This window comes from Ixodes scapularis, unplaced genomic scaffold (assembly GCF_016920785.2).
Source record: "Ixodes scapularis isolate PalLabHiFi unplaced genomic scaffold, ASM1692078v2 PGA_scaffold13__105_contigs__length_92229423, whole genome shotgun sequence".
NCBI classification, from domain to species: domain Eukaryota; kingdom Metazoa; phylum Arthropoda; class Arachnida; order Ixodida; family Ixodidae; genus Ixodes; species Ixodes scapularis.
Genome location: NW_024609839.1, coordinates 47,822,972 through 47,845,336, shown reverse-complemented (window position 1 = coordinate 47,845,336; position 22,365 = coordinate 47,822,972). Strand labels below are relative to the sequence as shown.

Genomic DNA, 22,365 nt, shown 5'->3' with positions numbered 1-22,365 from the left:
CGTCCCAGCAAGTCGCGGGCTGCATGCGGCCCGCGCGGGTCGCGTGTTTGAGACCCCTAGCTGATATAGAGGAATGAAAGGGCACCATGAAAGATTGCGGTGAAAAAGTATACTTGTTCTTTAAATTCGAAAGTACATTGTATTTACAATACTACTCTACTTGGAGTACATTGCGTCCAGTGTACTTAGTAGTACTTTACGTTATGTATACATAACCTCTAATTTAATTTGTATTCTACTTCAAGTACTTTTTAAGTGCACTTTACCCGACACTGTGAAGCAAGGTTGTTTCATATATATCTACGTGACGGGGCCATCATACAAGGAAGGTCTTGGACATCGTCTGCAAGCTGTCTGTTGTACGATGTGATATAAGCGCGAAAGCGGCTCGAGGGGACGGAGCACTACGAATCCCTTTGGAGCACAGGTTACACGACGGATTTCGCATACTACGCGCTGTGGCTTCTGAATATGGGAGGTCGGTAAGACCGGATTTTCGTGGTACGCGAAAGATCGCGAGAAACACGAGAAAATGCAAAGCGCTTTCGTGGCACGCGAGAGCACTGTGCTGCAGATGCTCTCGCGTACCGCGAGGACAACTGCACGGAGTGCCTCGGGACGGAACGCACGGAAAGGGCGAACATGTTTCGACGCGTGTGCAACCATTGCGATGACAAAACTCAGATCGCGGCCAAGCGATCGGTACACTGCTGTGCAACAGTGTCCTCGACAAAAGCCTTTGGATGTCGCGTAAAGCCGGGTATAGCGCGGGAAGATAAATACAGGCTTTGTTTTTGACCAGGAATACTTTGTTTTTGCGTTAATTGAATTTTGTGAACACGGCTTTTTTTTTTTTTAGATAACGAAACTTTCAAGAATACAGGTAAATGGCATAAAACTTTGTTGGAGTGTTTATTTTGCTTTTTTGATGTTAGACGTTCACAATTCACAGTAATTTAGGTACTCTCGCCGCGCGGAATCTTAAGGCCTGTGAAATCCAATGGCATTTACCGACCGAAAATGGCACTCACGTCGAAGGGCATTATAAGTCCAGCAAACTTTGTGAAACTCCTTCTGACTCCTAAATACCGCGCATTCCTATCGCGCGTAAAATGAGTACAATCACAGAGAGAAAAAGAGAGTACACTGGACAACAAAGAAGAATAAATAATACGTAAGTACGTATGCGATCACAAAAACAATCGTTCGACAACGCCACACAGCCAAAACTAGCACAAGCCCCCAAAGGAGGCTTCCCCGCTCCATACGGGCGTCATGCGGCGAAGCACGCTTTAGAGAGCGCTCCCCCAATCGAATCTGTTCACACGAACCCCCGGGCTGCTTATAAAGAAACAACGCAACTCGTCGAACACTAACTTTCCGCCGGGCCAAAGTTCGGCTCCGACAAATCGACTCCACGATTCTGCGAACCGACAACCACGGGCAACGCGAGGCACCACTAAAACGCCGCTACGTTCGCGTCTGTTTCTTTTTTGTTTCCATTGTGTGGTCGTCACGCTTTTAAATTGACGCTAGCTCTCCGGAAAGACTCACATTGTTAGCGCGAAAACAAGCTACAACAGTCCGGCACAAAGATACCAATCGGTGCGCGGAAAGTCATTGTTAAAAAGAGCGACGAACTCACGTAATGCGAAGCGTCGGTCAGTCACGGTCGATTCAATGCTGTCGGTATCCTACGCCGGTTGTTGACACAGTCGACTCAGTAGCACTGAGGGGTACGGACAACTCATTGCTGCCGCTGTTTCGTGGCGTCGCCGTCTAATGCCAGCAACATTTTTGTTCTCTCTTCGCTCTCAAACAAACGCGTACTTTCAAAGGCGCACCAAATAAAGAACGAGCTCGAAACACGAACCGACCAACGAACTTGGCGTCGTTTCGCCGACTGAAGCCGAGCCAGCCGAGCAACACCTGTCGCGGAGGGTGTGGAAAGAGGCGGTGTCACGTGATACTCCGCGGACGGCTTTCATTGGTAGGATTCCTGTTGGGGGTTGGGAGACGACGTCGCGCCGGGTTGTGCGTGCTCTTGCTTTGTGTGCGTGCTGCGTCCCGCCGCTCAAAGTAGTCACCGCGTTTGCGGCGCGTGAAACCGAAGACGCGTAGCATAAATAAAATTCGGTCATGCGGCGTTTCACACAATTCTTAAAAAAAAATAAAAAATAAACGGGGCGGTTTGGGGGATAGGGGAGGGGTTGACCACTGATACCCGCCTGCGGGAGATTATATCAAATGTAGGTCTATTTTTATATCAATTGATTTATAAGAAGAAAATAAAACAAATAAGTTTGAACAAAGTTTGAGGGAGAACGTTTTTCCCGAATATATTAAAATTGCACATAAATCGATCTACTAAAAAGCAAATCAGAAAAAAAAAATACACAACCAGAAATCTTGTTTGCAGTTGGGTAATCATATTTCGATTAAGGTATACGAAAGGGAACTGTGTGTAGCTAATCTACCTGAGTTGTTGGGTTCCTGTAGACTATTAATTTTCTAGTTTCATCATCTGACCGATACTGAAAAAAAAACAAAAAAAACAACAACTTTACTGACAGGACAGTTCATGGTGATACTAGTGGTAATATCATAATGAATCCAATTAACGTTGTGTTGAAATCTCCCTGTTCAATGGCACCTGGGTCTTCAGAAAACTACGATTAAATTAGTCGTGTCTGTCTAAAATTCATTTGCGTTTACGACTCGAGTTTTGATGAGCAACGCATAAACAGGAGCCTGTAATGTATGTAGTAGACACAAAAAGTATGGATATCACTACTGAATCATGAAATAAATAAATAAACAAAATTGATAAGCAAAAGAATACCAAACAAAAGCCGCGTATAAACGACACTTCGAAACCAAGGTTATAACCAAAAGCTCGCATGGCAGCGGTGGGATTCGAACCCACGCCTCCTGAGAGACTGGTGCCTAAAACCAGCGCCTTAGACCACTCGGCCACGCTACCGACGGATAATCGGCACACTATTCACGGGTTAGGAATATGCCTCAAGCAACAGCTTTATTATCCGTTGTTTTTGCGTCATTTAATAAATCACAGGTTTTCGCATCAAACCATGCCGAAGAACTTTCAATTCCAGTCCTAATTCGGTTATAAACTGACAAAATCAAAGAGCTTTCGTGAACAAACACCGGCTACGTCAGAACGACATGTACCGTGCTGGCTGCCATTTAAACATGGGCGCCAATCGTTTACAATCCACTTCGTCAGGCTTTCTTGGTCGATTTAAAATGTTTTAAGTGTATCGTGGCGGTTTTAAAAGATCAAAAAGCTTCTAAAAGGCGTGAGAACAGCTATGTCGCTGTCGGGTAATCGAAAGAAACTACTGCAGTACTCGCTCGCACAGATTGAAGACTGTATTCGAAACGAGGAGTTTGGTCGTGCTCTCGCACATTTCTGTGTCGTGTTCAAGCTTCAGCCCACCGCCAAGGATGAGCTGAAGGAAGCGTTCCTGCTTGCTGTCGGTGAGTTGGATCATCCCTCTTAACTGACGCGTGGTTACCCGGAGCTCGTGTCATATCGGTCATCGTATAGTCGGAGAACCTCGGGGTCTGCCATAGTTGCGTTGCTTTCAACTTTTTGCCTGTGTGAACTGAAACTCGGAGCATTCGATGATGCGTAATAAGTACTCTGAATTGCGCTGTGGCACGTTCCCTGGCGTAGTACGAGTGCTGCGAAAACTGCTACATGTCTGAGATTTAGCCTAGCATTGTACGATCTAACGTATTGTTGCGCTGTGTGCTGCTCTAGACCCTCCTCAGTCTGTGTACGGATTCATTCGTGGTCAGTGTTTTGAGTTCAGGCGGCGGGCTACCTACCGGCAGCTTGTGCGGTAGCTTGGTACCTAACGTTGCCCTACAGAGGTAGGAACGTGCCAAGTTGCATAGGCGTGCGCACAGGGGGGGCAGGGGGGGGGGGGGGGGGCGGCCGCCCCCTCTAATTACCTAGGGGGGGGGGGGGGGCCCAAAGTTGACCGACTCGAGGCGCGACGGCATAAAACACCGACGCCAAAGTTCCCTCCCTCTAGTGCGCGCAAATAAAAAACAACCATAAAAATACGCCGCGACGCAGTCAGTCATCGAACAGTTCACGACAAAATCGCGTAGAATTTTGCTTTAGACTTTTCACGATTGGTGAAAAGTACTATATCTCCGACGTGCTACAGATTTTTAGTATTCTGGTCATAAAATATTTTTACCACCACATAACATACCCATTAGTTTGTATAATGTTTGTTGAGCATGACATAATGCGTGCGTGTTATCTTGTTGTTTCTATGTTTCTATCAAGCGCCAGAAAGTAAGATTATCAACTGTACATTTGGATGCTCAGAAGAACAAAAATAGCATGTCATAGTGTTTATCTTCAATACTTACTAAATATTGTAACTTGCTGTTTGTCATATTTTTAATCTGCGGTATATTCTCGTGCTTTTAAGCTTTGCTATTACGTTGTGTATTGGGTGGCGTTTTTTGTCCTCTGCATGAACGTTGCAGATGCCATATGACAGCTTTCGTCATGTGTAGGTGCACCCATGTGTTTGCCCTGTATGTATACTATATTTTCCATACTAGCAGAGTCACATTGAGGCAATATTTTAAAATATTCTGTGCTGTTAGAGATGGCATATGTGTCGTATCTTTCTCTGGTTTTGAAAGAATGAAAATTTGTTTTATGCGCGTTGTGTCACTGACGCCTCAGCTGCACAGGGACTGCCTTTCTTTGCGGACGTTTCACAAGAAAGTGAAACCTACTGCTTAATAATATTTTGTATATGTTACAATATATGTTACAATATGTTACAATAAATGTTTCATAAACATATATCGTCTCAGCACTACAATATGAGCGTAAGGACATCAGTGGGAGTGCGTTGATAGAAAGCGAGGGGGGGGGGGGGCGGCGGGGGGGCTCTGGGGAAACCTCGCCCCCCCTAATGAAAAATCCTGCGCACGCCTATGCCAAGTTGGCTTCTTTCGTACGGCAACACTGTTTTTCTTCCTGCTCACTGATACTGTCAGTTTTGACCCCTTGGAACAATTTCTGTTCGATGAAAGGCAAACGAGATTTGCGATACGGCTGGCATGGCAATCACAGATTTAAAACATCGGTGTCTTTGTAATCGACCCAGTTTTTATTTTTTTTTTTGTGTTCATCTGATACTCTGCATTGCCAATCTTATGTCAAGGAAAGCACACAGCATACCTGGAGTCAAGGGAGAAGTGGAAAGAGCTGTTCGATTGCTACGAAGAGCTTCTTAAGGCGTACTACACCTGTGAAGAACTCCATCATTCTCTGGGGTCACTGCTGTTCAGGTAAGCAGATGTCATCACACGAGGTGGTGAACAGGTGAAAAGTAATTTATCGTAACTATTTGACACCATACCAGAAATGCATCTCCAGTCAATAAACTTGAAGTGCTTGTGCTTCTCCTCCCATATTGAGTCACAATGCATTTTGTTCACATGGATTCACTGCGTTCATGGGCGTCTGCAGGACCTTTACCTTTTTCAAGGGGGGGGGGGGGGCAAAACCTTATTTTTCTGGGGAAGGGGAGCATGGGTATGCAGAACATGATGGTAAACCTTAGACTGGGGTAGGAAAAGGGAACCGCAGAGGAGAACAGAAAAAGAACAAGTAACATTGCTTGTTCTTTTCTGTCTTCCTTTGCAGTTTCCTTTTCTTACCCCAGTCTCAGGTTTACCATCATGTTCAACATACACCAGCTCGCCTGCACCCTATTTTTTGTGGCTACGCAATTTTTATCTTGACAGGAGCAGTCCTCGAATTATAGCGCAAAATCATCGCTGTGGCAAGTCAGCATTGGCTAAAGAGGCACTATAATTTTTAAAGGTTGTTTCATACAGCACCGGATTCTTACGTTGCGTAAAAGTCACCGAAACATTCGTGTGTTGCGTGTCGGGCTATCTCCTTGAACTGGTAGCTATGCTTAATATGAGGCATAGATGCCCCGGCAGTTATCTTTAGTATCACCTAAAAGGACCACATGCAAACAATCTCTATCTATTTCCCCCTGAAAGTTGATGAAACTGACAAGCAAAGTTTGAGGTGTGCGATATTACCAAAATTTTCTAACTCTAGTGGGCGAAGCCAATGGAGCGGCAAAGCCAATGGCATAGTCAATACCACTGTGTTGGCACAGCCCACCCTGCGATACCTACGTTGTGCTTGGGGCTCCCGAAAAGATTTGTTTGCTTGCTTTGTACCTTTTTAAGCAAAGCCTACAGGTGGTGCTAGCAGCGCGCTCATCGCTGACCTCGTGATTTGCGAAATCCGCACGCGCTATGTGCTCCCGTGCAAGCATGCATCATTGCCGTCTGCGTTTTGCTACATTGAGCACGGTGTACTTCTACAAACCCATCACGACATAATCAGGTGTGGTTTACCAAACTTCACTTTCCACGAATGTTTTAAAAACAAGCCCTTAGGAACACTTGCCTTTTCCTGTGCTACAACGCAAGCTGCGGCCGCGGTAGTACACGTATCGTCGGGTGTGGCAGCCAATCGTAGCAGACGACACTTTCACCCTTGCTCCTAATGCCCCCTGATAAGGCATTTTTTTCAGGTACCACCAACTATTGTCGTAGAAATTAACAACACACGTGCCACGAATGGGTGCTCCTCTGCCATTCGCCTCCAAGGGCCGCTCATTTCAGTGCTGCACCGCTCGAGACATGGGCCTTGTGCGCCGGCGTATTTGTTGCTACTCGGAAGACAAACGCAATTACATTGAGGGGCTTCACTTGCGCCGAGCTTCCCTGGCCACCTGGTATGTGACGTCATGATTCGTGCCATGTGGTTAGAGACGTAGGTGATGATGACACAGGGGCAATGTTGCCCGCCGCAGTCAAGGTTTCGGTTTCGGTTTGTGGTGAACTTTCAAGCGAAGATTGCACGACAAATATTACCCTTCTTTTTAAAGAAACGACTTAGAACCGCTTAATACTCTCTCGGGCTGTATAATCAACTGTTGACTCAGATTTCTTAGTTAACTGGAGCTTTCCTTTTAATAACGTAACTCGAGAAAACGGGTCTGTGCGAACCAGCCTTCAGTCGGATCAGAGCTCTGGTCGTATCGTCATACCTCCGTCGACGGTAATAAGAGCAATCTGTCGGACCGTCAACTTGGAAGGGTGTCGGTTTTACGAACACGATGGGGTCAAACTTTCGCCGTGCCTGTTACATGTCGACTACCGTCGAGCTAGTCGTTCACATATCATAATCCTAGTCATACAGTCACACTTCTCAAACGCCATGCAAAGGACACGGTATCTTCTACAGGCATGATGACAGGTTTATCTGCAGACCCACCTCGTGCATGTCCGAAGTATGCTTGGTTTATAAATATGTGCGCTTTGAACATGAGTAGAGACTTTTTGTATGAGCAATGTGACCGTCACACAAGGAAGAAACATGCTCCAGACGGTGTCTGCAGACTGCTATTGTTAGATGTATTAGCAGTGTGACCATGACATTTGCGACACCCCCGACGTTCCAGGGATGTTGCAACTACCCCTCCTTTCACCCCCTCTGGAAGCCCATGACAGTGCTCGATTTCTGACATGTAGAGCTATAAAAACAAAGCTTTACATATTGTACTTTCTCTTAACCTCTTCCCGGACCACAGGCCCACGCCAGTTTTCCCAAATTACCCACTCAAACTAAAAAAACAAAGCTTGCGTCCCCAGAGACCGTGCACCGTACGCAAGACGCGGGGCAGATTGCAGTGCGCGATCCCGTCCAAACCGGTCGACCGCCAAGCTACGCCTCGTCTCCGACAGGCACGGCCACGTGAAGGAAGCCGCGTCCAGCATCCGAAAAGCACTGGAGATCAACCCCAACTTCACGGCGGCCCGCCTGAGCTTGGACGGACTTCGGACTTCTCTGCTGGAGCGATGGCACTTCCAGATGCTCAACGACCGCTCTAGGAACGAGGCGTTCCGGGACGCCGTTGCCGCCGCCGTCGCCAGGGGTCACAGGAAGGTGCTCGACATTGGAGCCGGCACGGGACTGCTCAGGTTTGGTTTGCTCGTTCCCGCTCCAACTCTTTTTGGCGATATGCGCGAGACCACGCTGCCTGGAAGTTACGGCTATTTCGTGCGTTTGCATTTCAGCACGACGGACTGCGTTCGACCGCTTACGACGAGAGAACATGCTAACGCCATCTGTCGTTTGGCAGTGGAACACTTCAGATCACGTGTATATTAAACGTTAATCTTTCACCGTGTGCTTGAAATGATTCTGACAGTGTCATGAGCGACCATCTCTTAGAGATATCGCGCACATTCGATCTTGCGAGTACCACAAAACTTTCCGCCTAGTTATGTGCAGATAGTGTTCCACGGCTAGTCGATAGATGGAGGCAGTGTGTTCTCTCATAGTGGGCGGTCACAAGCGGTTGCAACGCAGTCAATCGCACTCAAACGCAAATGTGTGAAATAGCTTCTACTGTGCACGTAAGAAGGCCCAGCATTGATACAATTTCTTACACATCCTGATTGTTGGTTCTGTGCGTTCGTGCGCAGTTCTAATGGCATTGCCCTTACAGCATTTTCTAAAAGCTTGACGGGTCACGAGCCGACCAAGAAAGCTAATCTAGTCGTTCTTAACACTGGGTCGTTTGTTACAAATGGCTTTCATTCTCTGACACTTTTACAAGTAATATTTTAGTGACCGCTGACTCGGGTTCAGATATTAGAGAACAGCAGCACTCCTCCTTACCTCGATTTCTGTACACCTGTTTCATTGTATAGTCATCAATTGAATAACCTTGTAATTTACTCAAAGCTTCTTTTATTTTGTGATTATGTTCTGTTAACAAGTGTTTTTGTTTTTATGATTATAGAGTGCACCAGTGAGATTACCAGTGTGGCTGTTTTCGGGCACTGAAAGAATAATAATAATAATATAATAAGAATAATCATAATTTTAATAGTAATATCCTAAACTCGAAAATGTGACAAGTAGAATAAGTAGAAGTTAAAAAGAGAGTGGCTCTCTGTATTCGTCCTATGCCGTTTTCATTGTTTCCAGCCGAAGTAATCGTATTCGCAACAGTGTTTTCACTTTCCAGCGTTTAGTTGTCAAAGCAGTTGGACAAACGAGTTTGCTTGCCTCAGTCTCTGACTTCTGAAACATCTTTCCTTGTCAATCTGGTTTGGTTGTCCTATGAGGTACAGCAAGCACTTGTTAATATGTTACCTGCTTTCAACTGAATGCTTGCTGCAGTTATTAGGCAATGGCGCCACAAGCACACAGGACTCTGGGGCAACTGAATTGTCTGCGTTGGACCCTGTCGTAGAAAATATGAAAAATATTGTTCTAATTTTTCAGACGAATGTTAAAATGCGCCATTACCATGCTACTTTGATAACACTTTGAGCTGTCTGAGTGCAGGTGCAGATTTTTCTGGTTCGTTTTGCAACCAGCCCCTCTATTTGTTCTTGCCTATAAATGTGTTTTGGAACACATTTATAGGCAATCTGCTTTATTTCGCTTGAGTTGTGCACAAATATTTGTTATAAAAAATGCTTGCAGGAGCTTTGTGCCTTTTTTTATGTTGTTTGACATGAAAAAAAATGTTAAACTGACCATTTTTTTTTGGGAAGTGTCCAGCATTCTCTCAAGTTAGTATCTGAAGATCTCCAAAAGGCACTAGAAGGAGCTCACAACTTTGTCAAGTGCATCGGGTTGGGCCAGCACGAAAGTTTAACGCACTGCTGAGCTTAGAGCTCTGACCTTGGTACCGAACGACCGGACGCCAAAATAATTGTCCGGGGTGTTTCTAACATACTGCCTATGTGATGACCTCGCTTACATTTGTTCTTTTTCCATTCCAGCTTATTTGCCCTGTCTGCGGGGGCCGATAAAGTGTACTCCTGCGAAGTGTCGCCAACATCTTCCGAAATGGCACGGGCTATATTTGAAGAAAACGGCTTTGGCGCGGAGGCCAGGATCATCAACAAGCTTTCCACAGAACTCGTCATACCTGTGGACCTTGACGAACGGTTCGTTGATGACTTCTAATTTAAGGAAACGCATAGTGCATTGTCCACAGTTTTTGTGACTGCTTGAGTGTTTTGACTATAACTTGTGCCACACATTCAACAGCAAGAAAATAATTCCCGGATCCTTGCCAGATCCCGGAAGTGTAATGCGGTGACAGCTGAGGCGCTTCACACTCGGCCAAACGCTGCTGCACGCAGACTACTTTTTATACTCTGTACACAGACATTCTCCACGACCGTTCAAAGCTTATCAGCATGCAACGTGCAAAATATATTGTTACATGACATTATGCTACCAGACGTCATGTTAAAAGGAAACAACAAAACTCTGAGTCAGCAGCTTGATGGTCTTCAGTCACATGGTCAACCGTTGATTTCATTAAACAGTGTTTGTACAGTTTTTTTCATGTTTCATGGATTAATTGGTCAAGTCTCATCGTCATCATAACTGAAAAGCTAAATTGAATGGGGAAACTTTCCCACTACATTTAGTAGAGAACATTCTTTGCTAAATTATGCATATAGTAGCAAAACCTCGTTTGTATGTTCCTGGTTCATACGATTTCCCGGTTCATACGTTCACGAGTGAGGGCACAGGTAACATCCCATAGATTTGCACTGTTTTTTTCTGGTTCATCAATCCCAGATAACACGACTTCCCGAAAAGAATGCTCACCATTCTGCCACATGTTGATCAGATTATACGTTTCTTGGCCATCAGCGTTGCACTCGCACATTCGGAGCTCCGAACATTTGGTCTCGATGAGCGAGTGCTAAGCAGCCGTCCTCAAAGACATACGACATGGCGCACGCGTGTGGAGCAGCCTGCCTGCTGATCTCCTCAACTTCCGAGAGCCTTCCGGGTGCACAAGGGTGTTTTGATTGGAAATACAGAACATACAGCGCGATTTTATTGTCTTAGCTCATTATTAGATTAGTCTCGATTGCAACTCCGGCGGCTTGAGCGAGAACCTCGGCACTCTTCGCCGGCGTACTAACCGCTCGTAACAACAGCTCATCATCTGATGCTGTCATTCATTTTCCTCTTGTCAAGTGCTACCGCTGGCGAATGTGGTGCGAATGTTGTCATCCAAAGCAACCGAAGCAGCAGTGTAAAAATCGAAACCCTAATACTGCTGTCTACTGATCGACCTTCGCCTGTGCGAGTGCATGTTCACTTCAGTTGTCAACACCGGAACAGTATGTTTGCTTATGGCTTTTCAAGCGTTTGCAAACTAGGCATGCGATTATGTCTCACTCTCGGTAACTCCAGCAAGCACTTTGATTCATTGTTCAGAGGGTTGAAAGCACCGATTGCAAGAGTGTGTAAGAGTAACTCTAGACTGGGATGCACGAGGGAGTAGTAGCGGTAGTAGTAAATGTATGAATCTGTCATCTCTTCGTTTCTTTCTTTGCTTTGGTTCAGCTCCAGTTGCTTTAAATGTGTGGGTTCAGACCGTGCCATCCTATTTTGCCATTTTTCCTCTGCCATCTAGGCTCGTTTCGTTCTGCGATGGCATCCGGACGCCATCGCAGAACTGTTTGTTTTGAACTATTGCTGGTTTCTTGTATATGTGTGTGTGTGTGCTTAAACATGGTAAGTTTGGATCATACGTTTGCCCGGGTAATACGGTACGTGTTTTTTTCCTTGCGGTTTCTTCAAAACGTACCAACAATGTTCTACTGTATTTAGCGGAGAAGTTTCCCAGCCACGACCCTGCATGAAACACAATTGGCATTTGCTGTGAAACATTGCCAATAATGGCTGTCGTTGTACAAACCTCTCAAACTTGAATGCTGCTCATGCATTCGTGTAGCGTCCAAGTTATCCACCACGAAACGTATGGGAGAGTGTGCTTTACGTTAGTGATTTTGGGGTGTGTGTAGATTGTATGCATACTGAAATTCTAAATTTGAATTCATGCTTGTTTAAATCGTTAGCTGTTTATGTCACCCTCTTTCTTTTGTAGTGACATGTTTTCAGTTCTTTTTTTGCTTTCCAGTGTCAGCCTGGTGATAACAGAGACCTTTGATTCCGGATTGTTTGGTGAGCACGTCCTGAAGAGCCTGGCACATGCCTGGGACTGCTTACTAGAGCAACAACCACAGTAAGCACAACCAGCACTGGCATGAAAACAATGGATTAACTAAAAAAAAGGTTTTTAATAAAAACTTCAAAGTTCAGCTGCATAAACCTAACAGTGCTTATGCTGCAACAAATGCTTTTTGTTTTTTTTATAATTCATGTCCTTCTGTGATGATAATCACAGCACTGAACAGGGTCCATGGTCCTGCACACCTTAGATAAATCTCGATAAAGCACGGTACAATTTTGCTGAAATTCTTTTCACTTCCCCTAAATACCTTTACATACACTTTCTGTGACTTTCAGAGAACAGACGCGAAAAACATGCATGTTTTTTACTTTTTGTCTCACCAATCGAACAGGGGGGCCCAGCCGGAAGTAATTCCAGGGAAGGCCGAAGTGTTTGCCTGCCTCATTGAAAGCGAATGGATTCGGTTAGGAAGAAGGTACATGCACATAGTGACATTTTCAATCCTTGGATTACAACGAATCCTCCTGCAAAGAAACTGAAAGAAATAATCTTCTGTATCTCAGAGTGTCCGACCATCTAGTCAAGGACACACTCAAGCTGCAAGAATGTGACCTAGTTTCGGAGGAGAGTGACGAAGACCCTTACACCACAGAGAGGCTGAGTCGGATCAAGCACGGATACAGGTGTCTTTCGGAACCTCTCAGCTTGATCTCTGTCAACTTCAACGACCGTCAGGTGAGCTAGGCTTGACCACAATATCGTTACTGAAAACTTGAAAGATCCAGGGCATGACTTTTACGTTCGCAATTCTTACTTCATGATTCATTCTTTGGCATTCATGTCTGGCTTATTGACTTATGCCACAACCTCATTGGCTATGGATCAATCCTAGGAAGCTCAGGAATCATCACGCCCTGTGTTTTCTGAACTGTCTGTGATTATTGGCAGACAACCAACACTGCTCGCCAACATTGCAAAGGCGACTCGAGAAACCTTATAGGGGATTGCCTTGTTGGCGACTTGAGAAACCTTATATGGCACTGCTCTGTTGGCAATTTGAGAAACCTTATATGCGAGACTGCTTTCTTTACAAACGTGTCCCTTTGTGGCGTGACATGGCATGGCATGAGCCTGTGGACGTCTGACGTTTCAAGTCTCTGACCGAGGCACAGGTGAGGGACCAACAAACATCCTGACATGCCCCTTTTCCTGAAATATGCAAGTTGTTTTGTTCTTGGCTTTGCGGTATTTTTTTTTTAAAGCTGCGAAAGCTACACTACTATAATATTCCGAGATATAGCCCATTTAAAATCTAGAGCAAATCTGGTGACGATAGGGAGTGGGCTAACTTTCAGTGTAAAATTAAGAAAAGTAAAACAAAACACTATTTTTAGATTACGTTTATCTGCCAAACTTGTTATCGTTGCGAGGGACAGTGAAAAGTTGACTGTACTTCTCAGTCAGCAATGTTCGCTTATATCTCGCCATAGCTACCTATGAGCATTTACGCCGAGGTTATCATTGATCCGAACAATATGATTACTAGGAGTGGGCTATCTTTCAGTGTTTAAAAGACAATAGCAAATCAAGCTAAAAATAGGGGTGGGTTATCTTTGGGATGGGGCATCCTCTGGATATTATGGCAATGCAGTCTTGGCAGGTTAGTTAAATGACCAGGAAGACATAGGTAATATGGGGGGCTAATTGTTACAATAAGCGGATAATTAACTAAAACTTGTTATTTAGCTTTTTAATAATTGAAAATAAATACATGGTTTTAGTTAAAAACTTGATGAGTGTCATCGAAAACCACTAAATCAGTTTGTTTTAGCGAAACTTTGAACGCTTGGGAAGCGCGGCGGTGCTCTAAAGTTACCTCTAGTGCAACTGGCGCACGGCCAGGGTGCGAAAACATGCCCGCACAGTTTTTTCGTCTCTTGTCATTTGCGGCTTTTTGCAACACCAGCCTTGCACCTGTTGTACAAGTGACAACTTCAGTTCACTACTGCGCTTCCCGCGTTCTCCAAGTCTTCCTAAAACTTATTGATTTAATTAAGGATTTTCAATGATGCTCAGCAAGCTTCAAAATGAAACCATATGTTTATTTGTTCTAATTAAAAAGATAAGTAACAAATTTTAGTTTGTTATTCAACTTATTGTGATGATAAGCCCCCTTCACAGACTGCATTAGTGTAGCTTTGGCGGCTTTTTTAAAACAAATCTGTAAAGCCTAAAAAAAAAACACCTTATACAGACCAGAAAAGGGGTGTGAGACTGTTTGGTCGCACCTTGAATAGGAAAAAAGCGACAGATGATTATAATCTTGGGTTTCTCAGGACTCCTAGGGTGTGCAGATTGAGCTATTGCCATGAAAAAACAAACTCCCACTTTGGTGCCCCCTTAATTAACAGATCATGGAACTGCTGAGTTGGTGGTCTGTCCGTTCAAGGCTTGTTCACATACATCAGACCAGTCGATCAGTGCTATATACATGGTCTGGTGACCTTGCCTTTTCTCTTGTACGGTCATATGAGCTACCACAGTGGAGCACTGACTGGAGACGTAAAATTCCCGCATGGGGCGCTTCGAACGTTGCCGTGCCTTGGGAGCCGAGCTTTTCGAAGCTACTTATTCCGATATCAAGGGAGTGGACAAAAGTTTTTATTCACCTTTCCAATTTTGAAACGTGACCTTGCAGCAAGGCCCATGACAATCGCATGTTTGCTTGTTATATTTGTTTTCTTTTTATAAACCATTCGAGTAGGCGGTATCTTGTTTTTCCTTTCTAGAAAGGAAGTGCCAAACTCAGTTTCCTGAACAAACAAAAAAAATCTTTCGTCAGCAGTTTTTAAGTTAGCCCACACTTTATACAAACACCTTAAAGGGGGAGTGCAACGATTTTAAGATTAAAAGAATTTGCATATCGTAATTTTTACGTTGTTTATCATGTCCCGAAGGATAGAGAAAATATCTCCTTCACTGAAAAATGTTGCGATTCCGCTGCACAATCGCAAAGCAAAAGTAGAGCTTTTTCCCTCACCTGCAGCTGCGAGTGACAGCCGAAGGAACTACGGTGAGAAGCTTATGTGACCTCGCTCGGCTCTAAGCTGCAGCATAACGCCCGCTAATGTATGCAGAGAGAGGGAGAGGAAGCATCTTCTGAGAGAACACACGGGAACCTACACGAGACTCTGAATTACGTCACTGGGAGGGCGACCAGGTGTGACCCTGAAGATTGGGAGTGAGTTGAGGGGTGCCAGAAATGCATATATATATTTTTTTTTTAGATGACAACTTGGACACGCAGCCGAAATCGGTTTTATGTCCTCTACTTCAGAAGTGTCGGTGGACAACTTCCACAAATTTTTGACCGAAGTCCGGAAATCGTTGCACCTCTACTTCAGAAGTGTCGGTGGAGAACTTTCACAAATTTTTAACCGAAGTCCGGAAATCGTTGCTAAAGGCCCGTTCACACTCTTGCAACCGAGTATGACCGAGAGAGACAAGACTTGTTAAAACCTCTCAATATTTCTTGGGACGAAAGAACACACTGGCACGCTGGCACCATCTATGTGATGACCCTGGAACTGCATTTCGCAAGAGCGAAGGTTTTACGGTATTTCCAAGGTCAAATGTGCGTAATACCTGTAAGAAAGGCTCGTTTATAACGTTGACAAAAGGTTTCTGAGTCAAAAAAGAAAGGATGATGCGCTTCATAAATAGAAAATATGCTGGACTGCCAAGTTTGCACTGCTACCCAATAGATGGCACCACTGTGTCCTCTCGTTGTAAGAGGTTTCAAGAAACCCAGTTTTAAGAGGTCGCAAGAGTGTGAACGGACCTTAATAGGCCATGCTGCAGGCTCACTTTATAAAGGGGGAGTGCAGATAACTTTCCTGCGCCCACACTTCGATAACAAAGTGAGACTGTTCCATTACCACTACTATTAGGGCACGACAATGCCCGAAGTGCCCCATGCGGGATTTTTCCTGCCGTTGTCAGCGCTCTGCTGTGGTAGCTCATATGTCCGGAAACTGTACACATGCAATGCAGTGCTAACTCAATACTGAGTCAGATCTGAGAGTAGCACTGATGCGGTGCTTACTCTGCATTGTCTCAGCGCTGCACTTCATGTGTGAACCAGCCTTTCCTGAGAGGCAGATTATCTCGTTCGCGAGAAAAAGCAAGTTATTCAAACTCGGACAATTTATGTCCCATACTGAGGTTTCGTGCCAAATAACACAGGAACCAAAAGTGAGAGGCAACACGGGACAAGGCGTTCCTGTGTCCTCGTTTATCGATGCTTGTAGCCTTGCATCGAGTGATATGTTATAATTCAGTCTTCATTTGTTCCTTTACGCACTCATCTCAGGACGTCCAGCGACTTGTGGATGGAGTGGAGTGGACGGAGGAAGTGTGCTGCAGTCAGTCGGGAACACTAGACGCGGTCTGCGTGTGGTTTCGACTCGAAGTTGGAGACACCTGGCTGGACACTGGACCTGCGACCGAAACCTGCTGGGAGCAGGCCATCTACCCCGGTGATAAATACAAGCTTTACTGTCAGCTTTAGAGTGTGGACGGTGCGTCCATTGCGGTTCTCGGTCCACGAAAAAGTGCCCGAGCTCTCACTAGCACGCGATTGTCACGAGGCTTGCGGCATCGGCTGCTTAGTCCACCTGCCGGTGGCGCCGGTACATAACACCCGGTACATCTTTTGCTTTGGCATTCGCTAAACCAATCTCTGAAAAAGCAATATTTAATTTCATATGGGTTAAGGCTTTTTGTGTTCGAGAGAGTTCGATGAGGGCGGACAGCGTCCCAAGCGGGCTCTAAGAAAATTGGCATGATTTCGACCCTACAACAGGCTGGTTAGTCTTTCGAGCTTCTAATCTTGGACACGTTTGTGATATAAGGAACATCACACGTGAAAGAATGAGCCATATTGCTGGCATATATAGGCGATTGTGTCAGAAACCGCACAATTTTACTGACAGGCCGTCTAAACTGGTAGAAAGATCCTGAAACTGAATTTGTTGGATGTTTCAGAGTTTATTATATTATTATTAGGAAGTTTTAGTCTATACTAGTTTTGGCACCCCCGCTATGCTATATGCTAAAGCGATGACACTATTGCGCATGCCGAAGCTAGCAAAGACGCACTATTTTACAAAAGTTGCAAGAAATGTAGCGCGTGTACCGGGGTGCCCTAGCGTGGGTCTCGCGAGAATGAGTCTTGGCAAGATTAAAGAGAGCCAGCGAGTGATGGCAATTCAAGATGGCCACCATGCCACGCCCGGTCTGTTCGCTTGGCGATCGTGGTTCTGAGAGGCGGATTGTATCTTGTTGCTGCGAGAAGTAGCCGCAACAAAAGCCAATTCCAGGATTTCAGCAGGTAACAATTTATGGCGGACATGCTAAATACGGCCACGGGGAAAAAAAAAAAGCTTCACAATCCGTGGTGCTGTGAGTGAAGGGTGCAGCCTCCTTCTCGGCCGCTTTTGTGGCGAGGACAGAACCGATCAAGGCAGCGAGCGAGCAGGAAAGTCTGATGAATTTCCGTGGCGTTTCTTATTCGGTGAACAGTGAGAAAAAGAAAAGACAGTCGCGACGAGAGAGCATAGGAGCTACGGTTGTTGTCATTTAGTTTTGAAGACTTCGCTCAATGGCTTTGGCGTTTGACCAATATCAGATGGGCTCATACAGCTTGGCTGTCAGTTGTATTCAGTTACAATTATAATAATCATTTACTTAAAGAGCAACTCTGCTTCATTTTTTATATTTAGAAAAGTATGTAGCCCTCTTCAGTATCATGTAGGAAGACCCCATGTCAAATATTACGATTTAATTCCGTCTATATATTTATTAAACTGGCCAGCAAACCTTCAAGTGAGCCAAGTCGCCAAAGTCTGCCAACTCTAGCGTGCGATGTGAGGCGCAATCGTCAGTGCAGTCAATGCGACGGAGTTGGAGCGGCCACTGTGGGCCACTGCGTCAGAGGCATGACTACGTCATTCTCACGTTTTGTTTGTTTTTACTTCTCAGAGCAAAATTGAACGATGACATCATGAGTTCCTTCTTCCAGTGTTGGCTGAACGGCGTCCACGTGATCACCGTAACGCGGATGCGCTAGTTTACGCTCCCTGCGCGCTTATCAGTCTGTTTTTCCGCTCCCCCTCTGCGCTTTCGTCCTCTCCCTTTCCCCCTCTCCCCCGGGCCACTAACGTCCACGCCATGCGAAGCGACCTGCCCGCGTCGCGTGTCCTGTCCCTCGCCTCCCCATGAACGTCACAGGACCACGTGGTTCGACGTGACGTGGCCATGACTCTGAGGACACGTGACCAATGTTGCCCGACGCAACCGAAGTTGCGGTTTCGGTATCAGCTGATGTTTAAATTAAGATTACACGAATAATATTCCACATTTCGCGAATCCGAAGACTTAGAGCTGTTTAGTAGTGCTTTGTGAAATGGAATCACATGTAAGCCTATTTTTTTCAGAATTGAGCGGCGTTGCCCTTTAAGCAAAGAAAGGATTAGCACTTTATTCGATAAAGAATGATTAACGTCACTATTGCTTCACAAACCTTTGTTTTATGCAAGCCTTAGCATTTGAAGGAGCCGCTAGTGGCGTTACATTGGCTCTTGTAACGCAGTAATCTCTAGCGGGTTGCGAGCATTCTACTAAAACTTGAAATGGCGGTTCCGCTAAGCTACGTATAGCGGATTGCCGATAGCGTAGCGGGAATGACTGAACGATCTACTAAAACACTGTATTATTATTAGCTGAATGACAGTCGAATAGGACGCCGCCGATAGACCTCAGTTTCAACCGACTTTTTACCCGGAGCCAGATAGTTGATAACGCAAGTGCCTTTCTTCCCCGTTTTTTTTTTTAACAGTGGGGAAGAAATGTTGCCTCCTGATCAGGCGTGCCGAATTCAGTAATACAGATAAAGTTTCCTGTACACACATCTATGCAAACAAAATGTATTAGCAGGTGTAGCCACAGAAAGAGCTCAAATTTCTATTTTATTGTAGGTAACATTTTCATACATTGTAAGTTTATTTTTATAAACTTATGCTTGTATCAAGTGAACATTTGTTTGGTTTTCTTCCACTTCCTCAGCACTGATTGTGAAACTGTGCACATTTCCACAAAAACGGGAAATGGCGCTTGATAGGGACAAAATGATGTGAATGCAGAACTGAACCTCTAAATCAAGGTGTCTGGTCCTTACGCTGACCCTGTCATCTGCCTTACAAAATACCTTACATTTTCATGCTTCCATTTGCAGGTCCTGGTGTCAAGGTCGATGCAGGTGATGTAGTTCAGCTCCATATGGTTTGCAAGGGGCACCTCAGCATAAGCTACTCCACCAAGCAGCCCAGTGGCCTCACCCTATCCCCGGCACAGACAGTCCGTCTTCCGAGTGACACGGTGCGCGCGCTGAACGGTCAGCTGCGCTCTTCAGCAATGCTCGCCGAAGAGATGCTCTCCTCGGGGCTCTCGCAGACCTGCAACGTCCTGGACCTCTCGCAAGTCCCTGTCCTGGGCTTGATGCTCGTCCGAGCGGCTGCCTCCAGAATGCTGACCTGGATGCCCAACCAGGATTCTAAGGCGTTTGTGTCAGCGTTCGTCAAGGCTCATGAACTTGAAGGCTCTGTCAGTACGGCGACGGAGTTGGACACCTTGTGTAAAGAGGAGGGCGGGAAGTATGACGTCCTCATCATCGATGCGTTCGAGTCTTGTGGCCTACTTCGGCACGGAGTTCTCGAAGACGTGGCTCTTTTGAGGTATGTGTCGGTGCTGTATGCTGCTGGGTGCCTAGAAGTAAAGTTCTCTGTATTGCACGGCGAGCAAGTTTACAACAGTGCATCTCTCCGCGTATGAGAGAGAAGGCACTAAAAACGGGGAGGGATTGACAAGTGTGACCAAGTTTCGTGCTAGCATACGACATTCTCTTTAAGGGGCTAACAACCTATCCAAAGTTGCAAAGGGCTCGTACTTGGGCCCTCAGGGTAAATTTTTTCAGGTCAAACAAAAAAAGTCTTCGCTCATGAGGAACCAGTAGATTTGCGACATCCACAAAAAGTGCAAGCCATTCCTTGCTATGACAAGCAGACAATGCTGCTGTCACAAAGTTTGTTTACAACAAAACGCGTGGAGGTTCCAATTGGGTTGTTTGCAGACTTTGGTTTGGGTAGGATACACGGCAGTGTTGAAGGTATCTTTTTGTGGTTAGTTGCTTAAGATGAGAGGGTCGTGGTGGAGTGTTGGGGCCTGGGTCAACTCTACCTTTCGTTGTTTTTATCCTTTCCAATGCAGAAAAAGTTGCTTGACACCAACCGCCATCATTGTCCCGTGCACCATCATGGTTCGTGCCGTGCTTGTTGAGAGTCAGACTCTGGAAGAGCAGTCCCGCCTGGTTTCCAATGACCGAACCTTGAGCTACGCCGTTGCAGACAGCATCAACGTGTTTGAGGCAAGCAAACATTTCTATAAGCACGCAGCTTTCGCGGTTTCTCTCCTGCTGCACAAGGGTTTGTGCAGCCGATGTGCATCCTAGGAGCGTTTGTTTCTTGCTTTATAATGAAGTAACTGCTGTCATTATCAAGGAAGACAATTTCTGCAAATGGTACACCACCTATTATGTCTCTCGCTGAAGCCTTCTCTGTGGTGGTTGTAGAGGCTGGATCGCACTTTGGTGTTTGGGTGTGGTCGAGTGCATTGTGCTCACTTCTGACCACTTGCGGCGAGAAAACACTGCCACACTGGCACCATTCATCGGCACGCATGCATATTTCTGGCCTGTATGTGTATTTCCTAATTTGTTGTGCGTCTTTCTTTCAGCTTGGGCAAAAAACGTTTTTACAATGTTATAAATGATAATTTCTCGTAGATGACGCATACTAGATTTCATCTTGCAAATACTGCAAAACCTCAGGCAGCTCTGGAAGAGTTCCAGAGCTGCCTGATAGATGGCGGCGGTGTGCCGGCATCTTCTCTCATCGTAAGTGGTTACAAGCGAGCGCAGCACATTTGATCACACTGAAATGCAGATGTGTGAACCAGCCTTTAAGCTGAAACAAAGTATAAGATGTGGCATGGGCACGTGGGCATTTAGAAGGATACAAAAGAACAGCCTTGCCAAAGTGACCTGTGCCTGGTCCAGAACACTCTGTGGTAGATGTTAAGTTGTATATATAAAATCGCAGAAAACTCTCTCCATAATGTACTCTTATGAAAGTGACCAAGAAAAACAGGATGAGAGCTGAAATATTCTGAGGAAGCTTTGCTAGAGGAGGCAAGTTCATGTTGCATTGGCTAAAGCGCTCTTCCAAGGTTTTGATTGTTTCTGAGTAAACCTGCAGGGTGCTCGTTCTTGACAGATTTTTTTAGGACTGTCTTAGAACGGTTGTTTTATCAAATATTATGGTGGTGCAAGTTACAAAGTGGTGGCACTTTGAATCCTGACTTTCGAGATTTTTTCTCTTTGTGGTAAGGCCATCGTAAATAATTTAATCAATAAATTATTTATATTTATTTTCAAGGCAAGAAGCAACTCTCCTTGAAATGTCCAGAGGTACAAAAGGTGAAACAATGTCCCCAGAGGTGACACGCTTGCAATCTCTTGGCGCTCATGAAGCATAAGCACGAGTGATTGCAACTTTACCAAAGAGACCTTCGTGTGCTTGCTGCATGTGCTTGAGGTTGCTTGGTGTCGTCTGTTTCTGTTGCTCACTCTAGTGGTATACTAGGGCAGTAAGTAAGGCATTTACACTGCAGTATGATTGAAACTTCAGTTTCAACTGGTCTTGTGCCATGATTCCTACGGCATCCTCAATCTTGCCGCACCAGGTTCGGACACAGCAGGACGTCAACCTGTCCAGCCTTCCCCATCGCCAGCTGACGGACGTCTTCACCCTCTTCGAAATAAACTTAAGCGACGTCGGGCTGGACCTCCCAGTCATCTCCGCCGTTCGTGCGGTTCCAGTCACGCAGTCGGGGCGGGCATCGGGTTTCTGTTACTGGTTCGACGCTGAGTGCCAGGGAGGCCACGTCATCAGCAGCTACTGTAAGGAGGGCACGACGTCACAGGCCGCTGTTCTACTCCGCGATCCGCACTCGGTTCAACCCGGAACGTGCCTAAAGGTGGTAGGGTCCTGCACAGACAGCACTATCGACATCTGGTTGGACAGCGTGAAAGCTACAGAAGCCGAGCATTAAAACTTGTCATTGAGAA

The 22,365-nt window shown here is 45.6% G+C and overlaps 2 protein-coding genes and 1 non-coding gene across 4 annotated transcripts in view; 1 reads left to right on the top strand and 2 right to left on the bottom strand.

The window, feature by feature from the left end:
• Window positions 1-1,899, bottom strand: part of LOC8023981 — a 51,710-nt gene extending 49,811 nt beyond the window's left edge. For both annotated transcript variants that reach the window (XM_040502014.2, XM_040213353.3), the window contains exon 1: window positions 1,646-1,899. The gene's annotated coding sequence lies outside the window, so the exon portion shown is untranslated. The remainder of the gene's footprint in view (window positions 1-1,645) is intronic.
• A 1,002-nt stretch (window positions 1,900-2,901) lies between these two features.
• On the bottom strand, window positions 2,902-2,983 carry Trnal-uag. The gene has a single exon. It is a non-coding gene; the product is annotated as a tRNA-Leu (tRNA).
• Window positions 2,984-2,991: 8 nt separating this feature from the next.
• Window positions 2,992-22,365, top strand: LOC120842303 (protein arginine N-methyltransferase 9). Its single transcript, XM_040213352.3, has 11 exons — window positions 2,992-3,501; window positions 5,226-5,352; window positions 7,840-8,076; window positions 9,898-10,065; window positions 12,069-12,173; window positions 12,514-12,597; window positions 12,686-12,857; window positions 16,495-16,660; window positions 19,417-19,915; window positions 20,448-20,604; window positions 21,981-22,365. The coding sequence occupies exons 1-11, from the start codon at window positions 3,333-3,335 to the stop codon at window positions 22,347-22,349; spliced, it is 2,253 nt and encodes a 750-aa protein (XP_040069286.2). The 5' UTR covers window positions 2,992-3,332; the 3' UTR covers window positions 22,350-22,365.